At 35.0% G+C, this 21,540-nt stretch overlaps 1 protein-coding gene across 10 annotated transcripts in view; it reads right to left on the reverse strand.

Moving 5' to 3' along the window:
* The window catches only part of ckn (CRK like proto-oncogene, adaptor protein), a 295,091-nt gene that overhangs the window by 32,412 nt on the left and 241,139 nt on the right, over positions 1-21,540 (reverse strand). For 3 of the 10 annotated variants that reach the window (XM_076415875.1, XM_076415877.1, XM_076415874.1), the window contains exon 2: positions 12,725-13,147. The exons of 6 other annotated variants lie outside the window; for them this stretch is intronic. In XM_076415875.1, coding sequence (XP_076271990.1) covers positions 12,725-13,079 — 355 coding nt within the window. In that variant the 5' untranslated portion in view covers positions 13,080-13,147. Of the gene's footprint in view, positions 1-9,324; positions 9,412-12,724; positions 13,148-21,540 lie in introns of those variants that run through there. One more of the 10 variants, XM_076415881.1, reaches the window with a different exon arrangement.

Here is a 21,540-nt window from a genome sequence, read left to right on the forward strand (position 1 = left end):
TGGTTACCACAGGAATTTACCGAAATCTCCATGCAAAAAGAACAGTTTTCTAAGGTGTACCGTGACTGGTGTTGAAAAGTGAGTACAAAAAGTCATGAATTATTCAAGAAGAACCATCCACATCGACACCGAAGCGGAATATTCAGGGCCATAAAGTCTGGCTGTGTACGTGGTGGTATCAGCAAAGTGTAGGCTAAATCCGAATGAAACCGCCACTATAGATATCTAACGACATGAATTGAGCGGACTGAATGACATACTATTGCGAAAAAGACCAGCAATAGTGAGTAACAGACACAAAATTTGAATAATGGCAAAATGAAAGAGATGGAAAAAACAAAATTAATCTGAAACAACGCAATGCTTCTCGATGAAAATACCAGTAGGGTAATTTCATTTTTGTTGGGTTCTTGAAGAAATCCTCGAAATATCTCCGTAACAACATTGGTGAATTTGACAGTTTCCATTCCACATTGAGTCAAATGAAAAGTCACCGGTCTGACACATAGATGGCGCTACTAGCATTAAATCCATATGTTTTTAAGTTAGGCCTAACTCTCAAAAGATGCGTGTATAAATTTGATAGCTGTCGGATCATTAGTTTGTGAATTATAGCATTTTGAGTGAAGCAACTTTTGTTATTGTGAAAAAATAGATAAAAAGTAATTTCGCGTGTTGATAAAATATTGCTTTTTGAAGGGAAAAAATACAGTTAAAGCAAAAACTTATCTTGATGCCGAGTTTCCAGACACTACCCCAGGAAAATCATATATTGATTGGTATGCCAAGTTTAGACGTAGTGAAATGAGCACCGAAGACGGTGACCACAGGGGACGCCCAAAACAGATTGTTAGCGACGAAAACATTTAAAAAATCCACAAAATGATTTTGATTGGCCGTAAATTGAAACTGAATGAACTAGCAGACACTTTAAAGATATCACATGAATTCTGAATGTGAACATCATATCATTCACGAATATTTTAGGTATGAGAAAGGCCTGCAAAGTGGGTGCCGCGCGAGCTTACTTTTGACCAAAAATAACGACGAGTTGATAATTCGGGGTAGTGTTTGAAGATGATCAAGCGTAATAAACCCGAGTTTTTGCGTCGATATGTGACAATGGATGAAACGTGGCTCCATCATTTCACTCCGAAGTTCAATCGACAGTCATACGAGTGGACTGCACGCGATGAACCGTGGAAATGCCCATGGAATAATTTTCATTGACTACCTTCAAAAAGGAGGACCATCAACAGCGACTATTACATGGCATTATTGGACCGTTTTTAGGACGAAATCGCCGCATTTGAAGAAAAAGAAAGTGCTGCTTCACCAAGACAATGCACCGTGTCAAAAATCCATGAATTGGGCTTCGAATTCCTTCCTCATCCATCGTATTCTCCAGATCTGGCCCCCAGCGACTATTTCCTGTTCTCAGATTTCAAAAGAATGCTAGCTGGGAAGAAATTTTCGTCGAATGAAGAGGTGATCGCCGAAACTGAGGCCTATTTTGAAGCAAAGGACAAATCGTACTATAAAAATGGCATCGACAAGTTGGAGGGTCGCTATAATCAGTATATCATCCTTGATGGGAATTATGTTGAATAAAAAAAACTAATTTTGCCAAAAAATGTGTTTTACTATGGTAGATGATCCTATGGTAGGGGACTTTTCAATTGACCTGCTAGAACGGCTTGGACTCTATGATTTTTTTCTAAATTCCAGGCCAAAAAGAACCCATAAAACCAGCAGCTAACGGTTTATTTATTAATTATTTATGACATCGAGATCACTGTTAGAAAGTCGTCGGAACACCCAAGAAGTGAGGAGTAACATCACCGAAGACCAAAAAAAAAAAAAATTGCGGCATCTTGCGACAGTTTTTTCCTCAGTTCTCAAAGACCATTCCAAGTCGATCTATTAATAATGGACTCTGTACTTCCGTCGACAGGCGACCTTTTAGAAAAAGTAAGGAGAATCTCTCGTATTCCTCGCAGTTTCGTAAAAGTGCCGTTACGAGACACGAGCGAAGGAGAAAAAAAAAACGATTTTCCGTCAAAACGTAACTAGTTTTGGCGCCACTCCAAACAGGAAGCCGGTCTAGGAGATATCGAAACGCGCGTGGGATTGTTACTACTATCGATTAATAGCGGCCGCGACGCGGAAAAAACCTGCCTCGCTTAAACAACAATAATAATTAATTTATTATACACTTTCACGCCGCTAAAGGTTTAAAAATTTTGGCGCCCGTGCGCGCCGCCGGCGTCCCGTGGGCGTTTAAGCGTCGTCGGACGCTTAAAGTTACCCGCACACGGCGGTATTTGTCGTCGATATGTTATCCAACGACGCCCCAGATGATATTTTCGGGTTTCAGGTCACTAACGGACGTCCGTTTTGTTGGATTAACGGTCTCCAGCATGGAGGATCACTTGGTATTGCAGGGGGACTTACCTGCAACAAAAAGAAACAAAAATATTATAATGGACGTCACTTTAGTCATGATTATCATGGTATTTAACAGTTCAATTAGTTAGAATGAATCATAGTGTTGATTTAATTGTTATTAAGTGTTGTTTTCGACGAAGTCTGACACAAGGGACTCTGTAAAATGTTATCGAAGCAACTCTTAACTTCTACACGTTAGTCAGTATGTTTACAGTTAAACAAGTAGAACCTTACCCAAAAATGAAAGAAATAAAAACCAGGGGTGCAGTAAAGTAGGGATGCCGAAAAAATATCGATATTTTTGGCCGATATATCGATATTTTATCAAAAAAAATTAAATATATTTCTTAAACATAAAAATATAAATATATATATATATATATATATATATTATCAGTATCATATATATAAATCAGTGCATATTTAATTTACCTGCAACCAAACAAGCTAATATACAGTGTAGGTGGCCAAATTATTAGGGACAGTACTCGTATTTTTGTAAAGTAGCATTAACTTTTTTCCGTAAAGTAGCAACAGAGTATACGCGCATCACCTGTCAATTGTATGACGTTTCTTTTCATTCAATCATTGTCAGTATGATTGTATTGTGTAAATATCCCAATTTCATTACTTTTAAATGATTTTTGTGTCTAAAACAATCAAAAGAATCGCAAAATAAAAATAGCTTAGTGTTATAACCTCTTACTACTATTGCTTTCAAGAATTTTGCATACCTCTGACAACCGAACGACTCTGACAGGCTCATTCGTTACGTGTTCGAACTAATCAGATAGCATTGTGTCTCTTTTCAACTAGAATAAAATGAGAAGGAAAATATTGTCTGACTCTAAAGCGAATTTACAAATTGCGACAGGCAATACATTAAGCATCTTGATGGCGGATGTACAAAAAAAACTTTGAATAGACTATATACGATACGATATAACATAAATTACGTCAGAAGTTGTAAAATCCTTTAAATATTTATCAAACTCGTTGATCAACGTTTCTAGTAAAACCCACCAAAGACAAAATAATAGTATAGATAACTCGAAGCCAAACATAGTTTAATTATATCTCTTACGACCCGTTTAGTCTCGATATAGTGTTAGATAAATATCGGTACACAATTAGCGAAACTCGAAGTAATAACAATAACCCATACAGCGGGAAAAAAATCGCAAACAACGAACAAAAAGGCGTACAGTGGGCAAAGCCAAACCTTGTACACGGCCTACTCGACACCTTGAATACCACAAGATAAATAAGTTTTGAACGTAGTTTTTTTCTCTTTCTCTAAGCACCAAATTCGTCAATACCCGAGCATATGGTACCAGAACCAGGCCAGTTTTCGCCAGAAAAATAGCTCCAGCCGATGTAACAAGCCAGGGTAAATTAGAAAATATAGAGAATATAGAAGGAGATCCGAAACGGGCGCATGTGAAACAGTTTTAGTACTATTTTGCGACCATACCATAAAAGCAAAATGAATGACAAATTTAACGCAATTAATTTAAAAAAAACAAAAAGAAACGAAAATATTATAAAAAATATTATAATGCTTCGGTAAACCTATTTACGTTTATTTCATTGACAAAATATTGGGATTTTGAACATTTTAGCGATTACGTACATTCTCAAGTATTTCCTGGAATGTTTAAACATTTTCTGTGGCAGCAGTATTTCTTAGAACTTCGCGTGTAATGGTTCGAACAGAATGCATTACGATCCAAGGTATCCTGTATCCAAAAGAAGCTTACATACATAAGACCTAATAGGTTCGTAGTTTGCATCTTAGACTGTTATAAAGCCAAATGTGGAAGATCATTGTTTAACAAAGATAGAGTTAAACAATAAGTCCTTCAATATGATTATATTGAATATTATATGCATATTAACAATGATCTTCCACATTTGGCTTTATATAACTCTAAATAAACTATATAATTTTTTTGTACATATGTCATCCAGATGATTTGTATATCGCAATTTGTAAATTCGCGTTAGAATCATACAATATTGTACCAAACCACACCAAGTTGTTTAGTGTTTTATGTCTACTTTTAACTTTGGTTTAAGTAGATTAGTTTTATGTTAATTTGGGAAATACATACTGATATATTAATCCCGTGCTCGCCTTGCTTGTGTTTTAATACAAGTACAACGGAACTGTAGTAATAAATTAATTTGTAAATTAAGATTGTATTAAGCATATCTAATCTAAGATATAATTGATATAAAAAAATATCTATGGTATACAAAAATTGTAAAATTATACAGTATTTTTATGTATTTTCCCAGTATTTACTGAAATGATTTCCCGGTATCCATATTCATTCTCTGGTAGCAAAACATATTTAAACCTTTTCACGATTAATACACACGACGACAGATTCCCATCTATATTATCTAAGTTTTGGGCGCGAGATCAGTATTTGCCACAAAAAAATATGGCTCCAGCAGACATGTAATCCAAGTCCCCTTCTCATATAGAGTTGGGGTAGAACAACATCTCATAGTTTCCCTCACCGTGTCTCTGGAAGGTTTAGTCGAATATTTATGCTCAATAAGTATAGCTCACTCATCAATATTCTAAATAAATGGATAATGAACCTCCTCAAAAGACAGTTTAAAATTAAAATAAATGTATAGTTTTATTTGAGCACATAATTCAAATTGGTCTCCTAAATTTAAACGAAATTTAACTAATTCCATATTAATAAAAAAACGAAAATACTATCAATCATCTATTATAACATAAGTTCAAACAAGTGAAAGCAAAAATAAGTCACAACACTTAAATAGTTCTATTCCTTAACAAACATGACACATTATCTGTAAAGACTAATCAATGAAAATATCATAATCTGACTCATCAGATTCAGTAAAGAATGGGACTAGATCCTCCAAATCGTCAGCCATAGAAAATCCCTAAGAAATCGTCTAAGAAGTCCCAGAACAAGACCTGAAGAATATCCATTTCCTCCAGGCTCCAGCAGACATCACAGACTCGGATAAATGAAACGAAACGCTGGAACCTGGCGATGCCGTCGTGCGACGAGAGGGGGGAAGGGAACTATTGCGTTAGGCTCGGTCGGTCCTGTGTGTATATTTTCGTTTGGGTTGAAATTAAATATTTAGCGAAAGATAAGAGCTGTTCTGTTTCAGATTCTTTAACAAATACAAACAGATGCTGGCCCGTCGATATTTTCGTAAATTTTTGGTGGGTCTTAAACGGTTGCCCAAGAATATAGTTCGGCAGTTAAAAGTGGTATAAATAAAATAAAAATGTTTAAAAAAATTTCTCCATTTATCGGGTTTTAGCCATGAACTTATATTATACAAGGTAAAAAAAGTCGTTTTTCAATCACTTAAATCGCAAGAATATATAAATTAGTATATATAGTCTATTCAAAGTTACTTTCTACATACGTCATCTAAATTTGTTACGTCAAAACGTCGCAATGTTGCCGCATCAACTCTGAGTTTTAGTTCAGTTGGGCTTTGATATACAAAAAAATTCGAATCTAAATACAATTGAACCAAAATGTTATCAAATATAGTTTATTTTACCATTATAGCATATTTAAAAACTACAGTTAATTATACAGCTATAGTAGCTTATAGGTTAGAGTTATAACTTCTTATCACTATTGCTTTCAAGAATTTTGCATACGTCTGACAGCCGGACGACTTTGACAGGCTCACGTGTTCGAACTAATCAGATAGCATTGCGTCTCTTTTTAACTAGAATAAAATGAAAAGGAAAATATTGTCTGATTCTGAAACAAATTTATAAATTGCGACAGGCAATACATTAAACATCTTGATGACGTATGTACAAAAAAACTTTGAACAGACTATATAAAAAAAGGGTTAAATACATTCTATAGGGAAGTGAACAAGATCTAGTATATGATCAGCCAATCATACACTAAATGTTGTTCATTTCCCTGTAGTCTGATAAATACTGATAACATTGATGATGAATAATTAATAACCACAAACTTATTGTTAGTCAGTTAATGCTACAGAATTTCCAATGCTGCATATATTATATAACCTTTAAATATCTAATTTAGAAAAAAAATCGTAAAAAGCATTAAAGTAAGCCATGAATCAAGAAATATAGATAAAGATATTTAAAGAAAAACCATAATTACTTATCTGTATACTATACAAAAAAAATGTAATTTCTTATTTGTGGTCCCAAAGGAAAGAAAACAAAGACGTAGCGTGCTGATTCACAGATCAGTTTATAATGCCTAAGAATATTATACTGCTGTCTGTAATTTTGATCCAGGAAGTTGCTTCCTCCTTAGACAAGCCAAGGTGTTATTCATCGTTCTTATCTTATTCTCATTGAACTCCTTTTAATTCAGTCGTTGGAAACTACTTCACAACCCTAACCTCAAAATTGTGGTCAGAGAATACGGAATACAATTTTTTTGAACATATATCAATTTCTATCTCAAGCTTTGACAATTTTTGGGTACCAAAATAGCCTTATGTTATGATCAAAAATACTAAATGGTTTAACTTTTATTACATCCAATTAGAAGAGTCAACTTTGTTCAAAAACAATCAATGAACAAGTACCACTTTACGATAGACCATAGAGCATAGTGTATTAACCAAAGACCATTTGTCCATGAGGGCCGTCTTAACGTAGGTGTTATAACGGACATACCACTGATATTTCGACAATAGATATTGGGAAATTTATACCCAAACTGCTCGGAGATTAACCGTAAAGATAGCCCGATATTCTCATGTAAATGTGAGGCGCTGATATACGGGTTTTTCATTTATGAGGCCGAAAAGCGACTCTGCTGGATTACGATCTCGGAAAATATAATTTCTCGAAAAAAAAACCGTTCCCTCGACTTTGTATTCCTCGAAACACCCAGTGGTACTCGGACGGTACTGCATACTAAGAACCCCGGCAACTCCGCTATATTTCGTTACGAATGATGGGAGCTTTACTCCGTAGTACTACTGATGAGTGAGTTATTCAGATCTCAGGATGTCTACATAAGAGGATTTATCGAGATTCAGGCCTCTAGTTCTTTAACATATTCATGAAGTTAACATGTTTGCTGGCACCGGGTCTTGTCGCAATTCATGAACAAAATAATTACAATCAAATTTGAGAAAAATCGTATCGTACTGCATCTTTTCCAACATCAGAAAAATAGATAATAAAAATACAGCAAGAGAAAAAAGTCTTGTATTTTTTACTATATATATATATATATATATATATATATATATATATATATATATATATATATATATATATATATATATATATATATATATATATATATATATGAGTGACTTTAGAAATCATCCCTGAAGACATCCGGTCTTACCCAGCCTGGTTACTGGCGTGACTGGGATCATTTTCCTTGTCGGATTTTACACTCTTGCCTAGGGCAATCATAAATTTTAAACAATCACAAATATAAATTTACGACTATGCCCCAGCAGGATTCGAACCCACGTCCTATCGCTTTTACCGCTGCGCCACCAAGCCGGCCAAAATAAATTTATTGATCAACACAAACTAAACATTTAACATTTTTTATGTAGCCACCTCTGAGCTCTACACAGTTTTGCTACCGATTTGGAATTCAAAATTCCAAATTTTTCTTGCCCCATAAAAAGTCTGAGGCCAATTGCGCACATACCTCTCTACTGCCTCATTACTTTCATTTTTTTTGCCTCCAAATAATTATTTCGATGGTACAAACAAAATATAATCACAAGATGACCAGTCAGGGCTATAAGAAGGGTGCTCGAGGGTTTCCCAGCGCATTTATTCCAATTTATTCTTTGTCAAAACTGCTGGGTGTGGCCTGGCGTTGCCATGAAAGATGATGACGCCTCGAGTGGCCATACTACGTCGTTTGCATCCATACACGATTTTTGTCGACCACAACACAACAACTCAGAATAGTAATCCGCATTCACTATTTGTTGATCTTAAATAATATATATATATATATATATATATATATATATATATATGTATATATATAGTCTATTCAAAGGTTTTTGTACATACGTCGTCAAGATGTTTAGTATATTGCTTGCGACAATTTGTAGTTAAAAAGAGACAGAATGTTGTCTGATTAGTAGCACTCTAGTTCTTATATGTACCAGAAATAACTTAGCACAATATATATATATATATATATATATATATATATATATATATATATATATATATATATATACATACAAATTCTATAGCAATTAACATGGTTTTCGATTCATTCATTCCAAAATACATATATTTAAAGAGACCCTTACCTCAGAGATAAAAAAAATAATTTTACGCTGATTCGAATGGTGGTATAATAATTTTTATACAACCTTTATATTTTGGCTTATAGAACGAAAAATATATTTTCAAAAATAGTCACATTACTTAAAAATGATCAATTCTACAGAAATTTAATATGAATTTTAGTTTCCTTCGCCCCAAAATACACATATTTTGAGTATTTTATAATTGTATGAAATCATTTCGGCACTTTTTGTTCATATATAGTTGGATTTTTCTTATTTTTTACTGGTATTTCATTTCGAATCATTTACATATTAATAATTATAAAAAAAATAAAAACTTAAAAACTACAAAAATAGGGAAGATACAAGTCATTAAAATAAAATACAATACAAGAATTAAAGAAATAACTTTTATAAAGTGGCCAGGTACCAACAAATTTTTTCTCATGCACTATTTCAAGATACCAACTTTATTTCAGACGAAATTATAGAAGTTCCGGAACCAGGACTGCCAATACGATCACTTCAGAGTTCCCTAGTAGTTGAGTTCTAAATTTGAAACGTTCAAGACGTACGTACCGAACATCTCCACCTATATATCACCTCCGGGCCATGTGGAACACTTATCCTACCCACAGACGATAGATTTAAGCTTATCGCTACCGAGATGGTCCCGAATTTCGAATGGTTTTCTCGACGGAAGCGATTCCTAGACCCGAAATATTGGAGCGTGAGAAATCGATTCTTAAAGTCGTACCGATTCGCATAGGAAAATAACGTCGAATGCCACCAGCTTCGCCAGTGGGAATCGAGGAGGCCGGGTGCCATGTGGCGTCATGTGTTTGGCGAAAAATGACATGCCGTGAAAAAAAAACCGACGCCTAAACTAGATAAAAACGTCAGGCGAGAAAAAAAAAACCATTGGCATTGGATTCGAAACTTCGTCTAGTATATATTACAACATTATATGATAAACAATATTGTTAAGTATTGTACAGGGTCGTCTTTTGTTAATTACGTCAAAATTGTCGATAATAATGATCAATCACACTTTAGTATCACTTGGTGGTCTAGATTACTGTATACTCTCCTATCTCTCCACTTACTGGCTACTCACTTTCTTCTAAAGTATTTCTTTGAAACATTCTTGACTTTTTTCCTTCTAGTCATTGATTTCGATATTCTCTTTTCTTGCGTCTTCCATTCGCTGTAAGTGTCCCCATTAACTAAGTTGTCTCCTTTCTCTGTATTCTTCCAATGATTCAACATTGAGGTCTTTTCTTATCACTTTACGTCTCATCCTGACCATCTTTGTTACACCTCTGACTTTGCTGAGGTATATCATTTCAACTGCCCACCTGTCACAAGCGAAAGCTGAGGTTGGTCTATAAATTGCTTTGTATACATTCCTTTTAGATTTGGTTGATATTTCCTTTTTTTTGGCGAATTTGCCATTTCCAGTGGAGTACAAATTCATGGTTTTCACTTCCATGTCCTGACTGCTTTCGATTTCTATACTCAAATACTTAAATGCAGTTACTTCATCTATTTTTACACCCTCAGTTTGGATGTTTATTACTGCTGGCTCCCACATCACCAAGACTTTCGTCATTAGTTATGGGATTGCAGAAAAACTTATTTAGACGAAGTTCTTCGCAACATTGTTAACGCCCCATGGTATATTATAAATAAGGACATCCACAAAGATTTATGGAAGAAACAACTTGTGACAAACTTGACAGCAGTAGACTTCTCAGAGATTAAAGAGACAAAAAATGGTGTTTTAACACTAGGTAGAGTACACCAGTGGGAGTACACCCCTCAGATTCCAATCAAATCTATTCTAATTCTTCTATGTCTATGATGAAATCTTATATGAACTCTAAGAACAATATTAAGGATATTATTAAACTACTTGTAATATATATGCCATACGAGTTCAGAAAGTAACGAGAATTTTAACAATAAAGGCATCCCTTTCAAAGAAGTACTTATAAGTCATTATATGCATTTATGGCTTCTTCCAACCTCCAAAACATCTCTGGGAATCGTTTTTTTGGGAAAGCTTCGTGCTCTTTCAGCAGATCGCTTTCACGGCTCATCCATGCTTGCAAAACGATTATCTCTCAAGGTTTTCTTTTAGATTTTGAGAGTAGAAAGACTCACACCGAGTTATGCCTGGCGAATATGGAGGCAAAAGTTGTAGACACTCAGTATGGTCTTCAAATGGCCGATGATTTACTACAATAATGACATAATTTAAATTATATATCGATTCAATCCGTTTTCTAAGCTAAGTGGGTATTGGTCAGGCCATTGTGATCGATTAAATCATTTCCCGCCATTGTACTATCCTTGTTTCAATGAAACGCATCGTTTTTCGAAAGGATCAACAAAAAACAATCACGCCATTACCATTATCCTCTCCCGAATCAATAGTAAACGCTTGTTTTTCTGTTGTTCTTACCTAATACTTAACAGAAGAATGATATCAGCGACCGTAGATGAGTCATTTAAAAATATACGACGAAATCGTCGCTGTTAGGTTAACTAGATGTCATAATGTATCAATGAAATGCTCGAAACACGAAAAATACGTATAATATATACGTAAAATTTACAATAATAATGGGAACAGGATATTAACCTCGTCCGTCGAAGACTTAATGAATGAAAAGTCTCCGCAAGACTCATTAGCGACGACCTTGAACCGTCGACATTTCCAGCGGCATTATCGACGGGAAAAAAAACAGGAAAAAGACCATCAGAACGATCACGTACGAAAATTAATAGCCGTCGCTGTCGGAAACGCCGATATCTGCGCCAGTTTATCGCAGAAGAACGAGAAAAAAAACAAAGCTTAAAACTATTACGGTAAGTGGCGAAGTTTCTAACAGATCCGACGGGTAATTGCTTCGTCCTGCTTCACTGAGATTGTCGATGTTTCGCAGGACATCGCGTAGTTGTACGAACAATAGTTCTAAAAGTGAGGAAGTGTGACATGGAGCTAATTCTTGTCTTCAATAATGTACCAGGTGTATGCATATGTGCGTTATGATTTGATACATACAACAGGTCAATTGAAAAGTCCCCGGCCTGACACATCCGAGAGGACTGCACACGATGAACACGCTCCAAAGCGTGGGAAAACGCAACAGTCGGCTGTCAAGGTTTTGGCGTCTGTATTTTGGGATGCGCATGGAATAATTTTCATTGACTACCTTGAAAAAGAAAGGACCATCAATAGCGCCTATAACATAGCGTTATTGGACCGTTTAAAGGACGAAATCGCCGAAAAACGGCCGCATTTCAATAAAAAGAAAGTACTGCTTCTCCAAGCATCAATCACAACGCACCGTCTCACAAGTCACATGGGCAAAAATCCATGAATTGGGCTTCGAATTGCTTCCTCATTCACCGTATTCTCCAGATTTGCCCCTAGCGACTATTTCCTGTTCTCAGATCTGAAAAGAATGCTCGCTGGGAAGAAATGTTCGTCGAATGAGGAGGTGATCGTCGAAACTGAGGCCAATTTTGAAGCAAAGGACAAAGCGTACTACAAAAATGGTATCGAAAAGTTGGAAGGTCGCTATAATCAGTGTATCACCCTTGAAGGGAATTATGTTGAATAAAAGAAATTAATTTTGCCAAAAAAAGATGTTTTACTATGGTAGGCCGCGGACTTTTCAGTCGACCTATTATTTTGTTGGTAAAACCAAAGGTATTGGTTCTGTAAAATTTAATTTTAGTTATTTTATATTCTGAATATAAATATTACGGGACTAACGAAACTGGATATATAACACTTAAATAAAAATATTCAGGGCACAAGAAATAAGAGAACAAATTTATCTTTAAATTCTCAAATACGACGCAAAACAAGGATTGGGAATTAATTTTAAAGGCTTTCTCTTCATAACTTAAGTGATTCTGAGCCAGATAAAGCGGCGAAAAACACGGTCACAAGCACGCAACTTACGGTTTAGTAGGTTCTTCCAGCTTCCGCTGAGCACCCTCATGTATCGGCTGACGGACAGCTGTCGTTCCTCGCCGTCGAGACCCTTCTCCTCCAGGTGTCCCTCCGAATGGCTCCTGGTCAGCATGCCGCGTCCCTCCCGCCCGCGATTCAACGAGTTCGTATGCGACACCTTGCGGCACTTCTTCGTCTTGAACGTGGTCATCTCGATGGCCTCCACGTCCTCGGAGGGGTCGAGAAAGCTCAGGTAGGTGGAGGAGAGCAGGGCGCCCTTCTTGTGACAGCGACCCGCGCCGTTGCCCAGCATCGACTTCTTGTTCGGGGGGAGGGGAGGCGGTCGGAAGCATATGGTGGCCATTTCGCGCTTTTTATACGGTTCGAGGTTGTCTTACTCAAAGGGGCATGATGCCACTGTTTAAGCGGCGACTGAAAACGGTAATAAACGATGGTGAAAGACTGCGGGACAGATTCGGTGGCAGTCTTCGAGCGCTGTCGTGGCTTGGTGGTCGCAGTTTGCGGCGGGATGGTGACATCATAACAGTTGCAAGGATTCTATTTTTAATTCGCGAATAATATTCGGTATAAATAGTGGTGAATCACGTTGGTTATTAGCGAGGTTCAGTGATTAAATGCATTACGTCGACATGAACGTTCGTCCATTCATACGGTTAGTTTAATTGGTTTTATTGGAGGTGCCATTAAGGTTAACATACAAATACATACATCGTGTTATCTATATATTCATATAAAAATGAATCTCTATTTCCCTTGGTCATATCATAATTTGAAAACTACTCTACTGATTTCATTCATCTTCTTTTCTTCTAAGATTTCCAATACTTAGTAGAAGGAAAAGACAAACAGTGAGAGCTTGACAAACTTGAGAACTAGTACTACATATATAAAGAAACATTGTTGCGTATTATACGTAAAATGCGATATGTATTAGGAGTTTGTGTGTATATTGATCAGCGATATCTACTAGTAACTACTCAACAATTGTTAAATAACTTAAGCTAACTGTTAAATTTGATGGTTCCGACATCCCCCTTCATAATATAACATTTATTTTTCATTTAACATTATAGAATTATTCAATGTATACTGAAGCTATTCATGGAACTCTCAACATTGCACCGGCATTGTCCATTTGGTTTCAATCATTCTCAAGTGGAGATGAGTATGTCAATGACAAACAAAAAGTTCCAACATAAAAGAATGAAATACTTATTGTATGAAAATATGGCTGAAACTATCAACGAACTTTCAGGCAGCTTAATAAATCAACAGTCTACATACGACGAGAAAGGCACAGAAGGACGGAAAATGTCAAAGTGTCATTGTTAAGAACCCAAAGACCAGCGATGGCTAATAACAGACACACAATCATCCTGTTGCATGACAAAGCTTGGACACATCTTGCAAGTATTGTGAAGGATACACTGAATATTTAGAATACACACAAACACCTACTCCTTTCAGTTTACTGATTTCAGATCTTAATACCAAGTCCAAGTCTCCATCCAAGTTTTTGATAAGAGTCTGATTTTTATTTGATTTCAACATAGTCGAAATCAGCATCATTTTGACCTCATGTATCTAACATATCTTAATGCTAAATCTTCATATATCTATGATACTTGATATATTATATTGAAATATTATATCAGACAACAAGTTGTTAAACACATGTTACCATACACAGAGACGATATATTTTATATATTCACATGAAAATAATATATAGTCTATTGAAAGATTTTTTTTGCACATACATCATCAAGATGTTTAATGTATTGCCTGCCGCATATTTTCACAATATTTTCCTTTTCATTGTATTCTAGTTAAAAAGAGACACAATGCTGTTCGATTAGTTTGAACACGTAAATGAATGAGCCTGTCAAAGACATACGGTTGTCAGACGTATGCAAAATTCTTGAAAGCAATAGTGATACGGTTATAACTCTAACCTATAAACTACTGTGACTGTAAAATTAACTGTAGTTTTCAAATGTACTATAATGTTAAAATAAACTATATCTGAAAACATTTTTGTTCAATTATTTTATTTAGATTAGAATGTTGTTGTATATGAGAGCCCAACTGAACTAAAACTCAGAGTTGATGTGGCAACATTGCGACGATTTGACGTAACAAATTTAGATGACGTATGTACAAAATAACTCTGAATAGATTATATTTATTAATATTGAATATATTTTAGTTAAGAGAGCATTCTAGTCGATAAATTTGTGTTTCTAAAGCTTAACCATTTAAGAATATGCCCGTAAGAGGATGACATGTAACAAATCTACGACTAAAACTACTTTTTCTGGGACGATTGACTTGATATCTCAAGTTCTACAGAACCGATTTACTTGAAATTTGCTATGAGACTTCCCTATACATTCTTCTATTGTAACAAAGTAAAGCTATAACAAAATTTGATTTTTACTATGTTTAAAAAATTGAAAATATAAAAAAAATATTAAAAAAAATATCGCTTTTAATGAACAGTTGTAACTTGGAGTAAAAAATCAAAATTTTCAAATTTCTAGACTAGAATAAAACCTACAACCAATAAACATTCAAACCTTACAATTACTATTGATCGGTAAATCTAGTAGTGTTTCTTTTTGTAGAAAGTTATCGACTAAATTAACTCATTTTCTTCAGAAGATTTTTTACATTAATGTGTCAATTTAGTTGTCTGAATTGTTTCTTTTTGATTTGAATCAATTCTTTCAGATTCTTTAGAGGAATATCAATATTAATCTTAACAAAGCCACCAATAATTAATTTTATAACGTTTTAGTCTGTTTTTATGTTGCAGTTCGTATTAACTAACTAGTGTCTGTTGGTTTCGTCTTGTTTAATCTGTTTAGGGCCTTCTAATCTTATTTTTCGTGATTTATTTTCAAGAATCACGACGTAGAAATGATTCTTGTCGATCCTCTCCTCAACTTTCTCCCGAAATCGGTTTATTTTCGACGTCGTTGTCATTTCTATGGGGCTCATATCCATTCATTCCCGTCCCTTCCTCCGATCCGACGTTGTTGGGACGTACGTCGACTTATCAGGGCGCCATAATCGTTTATTCGGCGACTCCGGCAGCCTCCTCCAGGAAAAAGATGACTCGCTCAGGAGAAAAGCGGTCCGGACCGTTTTATATCCGCCGAATTTATTCCGCGGATGGTTTTACGACGATCCTCATACACTCCCGGCCCTTTACGACTGGATGGGAGTTATTTTCCTCGACGCTTAAACGGACACAAAGGGCGCTACATGAACCTCGAAAGTCGCCCCGGGCGGCGAAAGGGATGCGGGCGCGGGTTATGGAAATATTTATTATTCACGAAAATTTCGCTCTCTTCGAACGCACCTCTCGGTTTCTAAGGAGGAAGGAGACGAAACCGATGGTCCTGATGTTTATATCGAGATTGTGAGTTAATTTTAAATGATTTAAAGTCATTTACGTCGCTTATAGTATGTTGATTCAAACTATCCATCGGTTTCTCCTTTCACTGGGCCAAAGTCAAGACAATAAGACATCTTTGAATAGCCACTCTCAGAATATTACAACAACAAACAATTTCATAATATACGCACAGAAATACTATGACTAACCAGCCACAATGAGCAGACAAAGGACTTTTCTTTTTTTAGCTAGCAAGCAATCAAACCGTACTATTGAAGTAGTTCGAAATGGCATGCTCAGTCAATTTCTATAGTTGTCATTTTAACTCTTTTTGGATCTTTCCTTTTTCCTTAGAAAAAGAATGTTTCATAGAAACTCTTTAGAAAACTTTTTCAATTCATTGTTTCATCATCATCGCTAGACAAAAAGCAAAACACATTAGAACCAAAATAAAACAACTATACTGGTTAGTCGGAAGATACTCTCAACTTGATCTAAAATCAAAAAGGTTGATCTATAATACAATTATAACGCCAATTTGGACCTATGGGGTGCAAATATGGGGTTGCACTAAAAATTCAAATCAACTAGTCATACAACGCTGTCAAAACAAGGTTCTTCGATTGATTACCAATGCCTATCGCTATGTAACTAATGAAGAACTGCACGATGACCTGGAAATCAAATGGATTTGCGAACAGCGCTGGAATGGAACTGCTGGACAGCGCGCAGGATGTCAGGAGATTGAAACGAACAAAACCATACGAACTTATATAAAGTGTATACATTTAGTGTAAACTATAGCTATAAGTTAATAATTAATAAATAATTATACTTTTATAATTGAGGAATACTTGAGGAATACATACTGATGTATGTTCTCGCACTCGTCTTGCTTGTTAATTAATCCAAGTACATAGGAAAAGTAGTAATAAATTAATTGTAAATTAAGATTGTACTAAGCGTATCTAATAAAGATGTTATAAAAAAATAATTCATTGTTTTGGAACTTTTGTGTTAAATGGTTGAAAGCAAAACCCAGTCCGATGGGCTCGGAGAGCAGATGTTTTCAAATCAAACAAAAGTAACGCATGTGGTAAATGCAATATTACGTGTTCGATGGTTAGCATTTGTTTAGGCTGAACAAATTAATATTAAATAGAAACTGTTATCTTATGTATAAAATAATGGAATAATTTTCTCAGAGACAGCAAAATTGGATTAAAGTAGGATAACAAGTAACTGTTCCAGAATAAATCTAGTTACGCAGACGTGTGGATGAACTTGTGGAATAAGAATTCGATGAATTTCCCGGAAACTTCAGTGGCCAGATCGTCTTCTTGAAATGCAGACATGAGTTCAGATTATTGAGATTTAAGAAACAAATTTTAATAATATCCGAGGTCAGAATAGAGTGTGTCATGTCATCATAGTCAATTATTTATGGAAAAAATATATATACTACTCTTATAACCGCATACGGTTAGATGGCGCTAGTTTTATTGCATTCACCAATTTTTCAGTTAGTACTAACCTTCAAAAGAAAGCTGTTAAAATTTCACGATATTCTACTCACAAATTTGTAAGTTATTGTGCTAAGAGTGACACTACTCTTGTTATTTTCAAAACAATGGATCGAAAATAATTTCGTGCTTTAATTTTACACTGCCTCTTGAAGCGAAGAATACCGTTCAAGCCAAGCAATGGCTTGAAAAGTATTATAAGGACTCCTCTCGATCACAAACAACAATAAAACGTGAATTTGCTGACTTCAAACGTGGTCGTAGAGATACCGACGATGCAGAACGCAGTGGACGTCCAAATGAGATGGTGACACCAGAAAACATCAAAAAAATCCACTAAATAGTTTTAAATGATCGAAAAATGAAGTTGCCTGATTTAGATAACATCGTAAAAATATCAAAAGAACGTGCTGGTTTTATATTGCATGAGCATTTTACTATGAGAAAGCTCTGTTCAAACAGGAATTCTTGGGTGGATAGGTGACAATGGATGAAACATGGATCACTTCACTCGAGAAACAAAATGAAAGTCTTGTGAGTGGACAGCGACTGGTGACAGGCCTATTTTGAAGCTAAAGTTAAATTGTTCTAGAAAAGCGGTACTGAAATGTTAGAGCGACGCTGGAATGATTGTGTGGCTCTTGATGGAGATTATGTTGCTGAATAAAGCCAATTTCGAACAAAAAAAGCGTTTTCTTTGTTACATCCATTTTTTAGTCCACGTGTTAACTTATGCTTTATCTTATTATAGACTAAGTAGAAATAATGACGAAGACGAAGAAAATTTTAAACAAACCATCGAACAAAAGAAACAACGATTCCTGCTAAACATTATATATAGTTGCATTTAGCTGACATAACAGTTTGAAAATAAAAACCCATAATAGTCGTATGCAGCGCCCTAATCGTTATATCACGACCATATGACTAATGGAGTCGCCGTTCTACGTGTCATATCCATCATATCCGCCGTTAAACATTATCCACGTCGGCTTTTACTCACAAATCGTGATACCAACCCACTTACGTCACACGACGGTCGCAACAATTTGTTGCTAAACCAATAACATCTAGATTATCTGGCGGCCGATCTAGCCGTACTTTAATCCACCGACATTACCGGACAAATTAAAACGAAAATCAACATTCTAACGTCGAGAGGGCGTCGCGATCGAAGATGCGACCATCTGATATCGCGGTAATTGTATGGAAAACAATTGTAATGTATTCAAACGCAGGGCGATCCGATAACAAGATTAATATGTCCGTCGTGCTCTTCAGAATTAGGCCAAAAAGTAAATTAATATTAATCGAAATTAAAGGAGAAGTATATATAATATATTATAATAAGAACTAAATATTCATGTATGAATTAATCCAGGTCCATAGAATAACAGATGTTATTGAAAAAGCCTACGAAAGTAAAAAGTATGAAGGCCTTGTTCATAAACTACAGAAAATGTTACCAAAACAACACACCGAACTATTAAAATCGTACATTACAGCCAGAATGTTTAGAGTTAAACAAGAAGAAGCTTATTCTACAATAAAAGAAGCTAAAGCAGGTGTACCACAAGGAAGTGTACTGCGGCCAATGCTTTATCCACTCCACACTTGTGATATACCACAAATGGAGAATATTACAATGGGTACATTTGCTGATGATACTATGATTATAGCTATCGGAGAAAATAGTGAAGAAGCCTCACGAAAATTAACACAGGTAAGTGACAATATAAATAATTGGACACAAGCTTGGAAAAAAAATTAACGAAAGTAAATCTGTGCATGTGCAGTTCACCTACAATCAGATCGTACAAGCACCAATAACATTAAATAATACTATCATTCCATATAGTAACAACGCTAAATATCTCGGAATGAATATTGATGCAAAACTTCGCTGGAAGGAACACATAAAGAAGAAAAGAAAATAACTGGAATTGAAGTATAGGGAAATGTACTGGCTAATTGGAAGAAAATCACATAATAAATTGTATCAGTACATAATAAATTGCTATTATATAAGCAAATACTGAAACCTATATGGACATACGGAGTTCAATTATACGGATGTTCTGCAAAGAGTAACAAACAAAATACAAATTTTTCAGAACAAAATCCTGAGAGGTATTGTAGGCGCACCCAAATACCATAGGACTGATTACCTACATCGAGACCTTCAGATACCCACAGTCAGTCAAGGAATCAAGAGAAATGTAAGGTGGCATGAGGAAAGACTCCATTCTCATGAGAATATTGAAGTATTGCAGCTTTTGGATACCACCAGAACAGGACACAAGATTCAAAAGAATCAAACCATCTGATCTTGTGTAGTGAGGTGCATATAATAAAAAATACAGCAGTGACGTATATAAACATTATTTCACCAGAGAGTGAGATAGTATTGTATCTAACTGGAATTTGGGCAAAAATATCGCAGCTGAAGCTGTGAAGTAACAAAAGATGGATTGAGGGTAATCAAAGCCACCATAACCTACTCTAAGTAAGAAACATTCAACCTCTGAAAAACATCCCTAGTCCGTGGAAGGCACACGCATCACAGTTCAAGATGTAAGGCCATCACGGGCGGACAGAAGTTGCTGCGAATTAACATATAGTCTATTGGGATTCGGACAAAAGCTTGCAATTTAGGCACCAAAACTTGAAAAACTATTCCGTAGAGGACACCACGGAAACCTGAATAGAAACAGTATAATTTCTTTAATTTCCGAAGGCAAACTGGCAGACGAAGCTGTTTCTTTGGATAAATCAATTTTTTAAAGTAAATTAACAGTTTATGTGTTCTAAGCTTTCTATCATTCTGTAAGTAATACATTATATATATATATATATATATATATATATATATATATATATATATATATATATATATATATATATATATATATATATATATAAAGGTGTTCCATTTAGTAGCCTGTAAAAACTTGGGACAAAGAAATGTTAAACGCTTTAATCCGTTTCAATTAAATGAAGCGGTTCTGTCGAACGAAGAACAATAATTACGCCTCGGTACAAATGATTCGATGGCAGCCGATAGTATGGCATTCTCTTCAGAGTTCAGATAGAAAAACGAAAAAGAAAATGTAACCGTTCGAATAGGATTTGACTTCGAAGAAGACCATCAGTTTATTTAACGTTAAGTTACCTCAACGTACTTAATCATAATTATATACGCTCATAACACTTCAGTCTTTATTTCAAGAATTACAGGAAAAATCATCAACATCGAATGTCGAGGTTTCACGTTAAAATTGAAATGTTCAATTTTAATGGCCAAGTCTTCATATCTCTTATTTAATTAATAGTTGGTAATTGTTTTTCAATACAAATACTGTAAAGTTTATTAATATATTATCGGTTATTTTGTTAACGTAAATTAAGAACAAAATAGTTTTCTGGCAAAAAACATCTCATTAATTTAGAAAATACTACAATAGTTAGATATTAAATAAATAATTGTTATTTGTCCAGGTTGTCACTTAATCTTAAACATAATATCCTCGGCGAATACTGAATAAAATGCATTACTTTCTTTTTAATCAAAAACTAATTATTGTCTTTTTGCCAAGTTAAGGAAAAGATAAAACAATTATGAAAACGATATCTCAAATCAATTTTTGTCTAAGGATTTTCAGATAGTTGTAGCAATTGACAATTATAACATAATAGAAGATGAATCACGATGCAACTTAAGCTTAAAGATGTTCTTACTAGATTAAACAATTTCTAACCAGATAAATGTTGAATAAACAAGGTTAGTTGCTTAAATATTGAAGTCTCGTATCTAATCAACAAGTAATTATTGAAATGATGGTATTATATAGTAAATACATTTTGCAATCAATGTATTAT

The sequence above is a fragment of the Rhynchophorus ferrugineus genome, unplaced genomic scaffold (assembly GCF_030347505.1).
Source record: "Rhynchophorus ferrugineus isolate W39M unplaced genomic scaffold, kcgeb_rfMv2 rfM10, whole genome shotgun sequence".
Lineage (NCBI taxonomy): Eukaryota > Metazoa > Arthropoda > Insecta > Coleoptera > Curculionidae > Rhynchophorus > Rhynchophorus ferrugineus.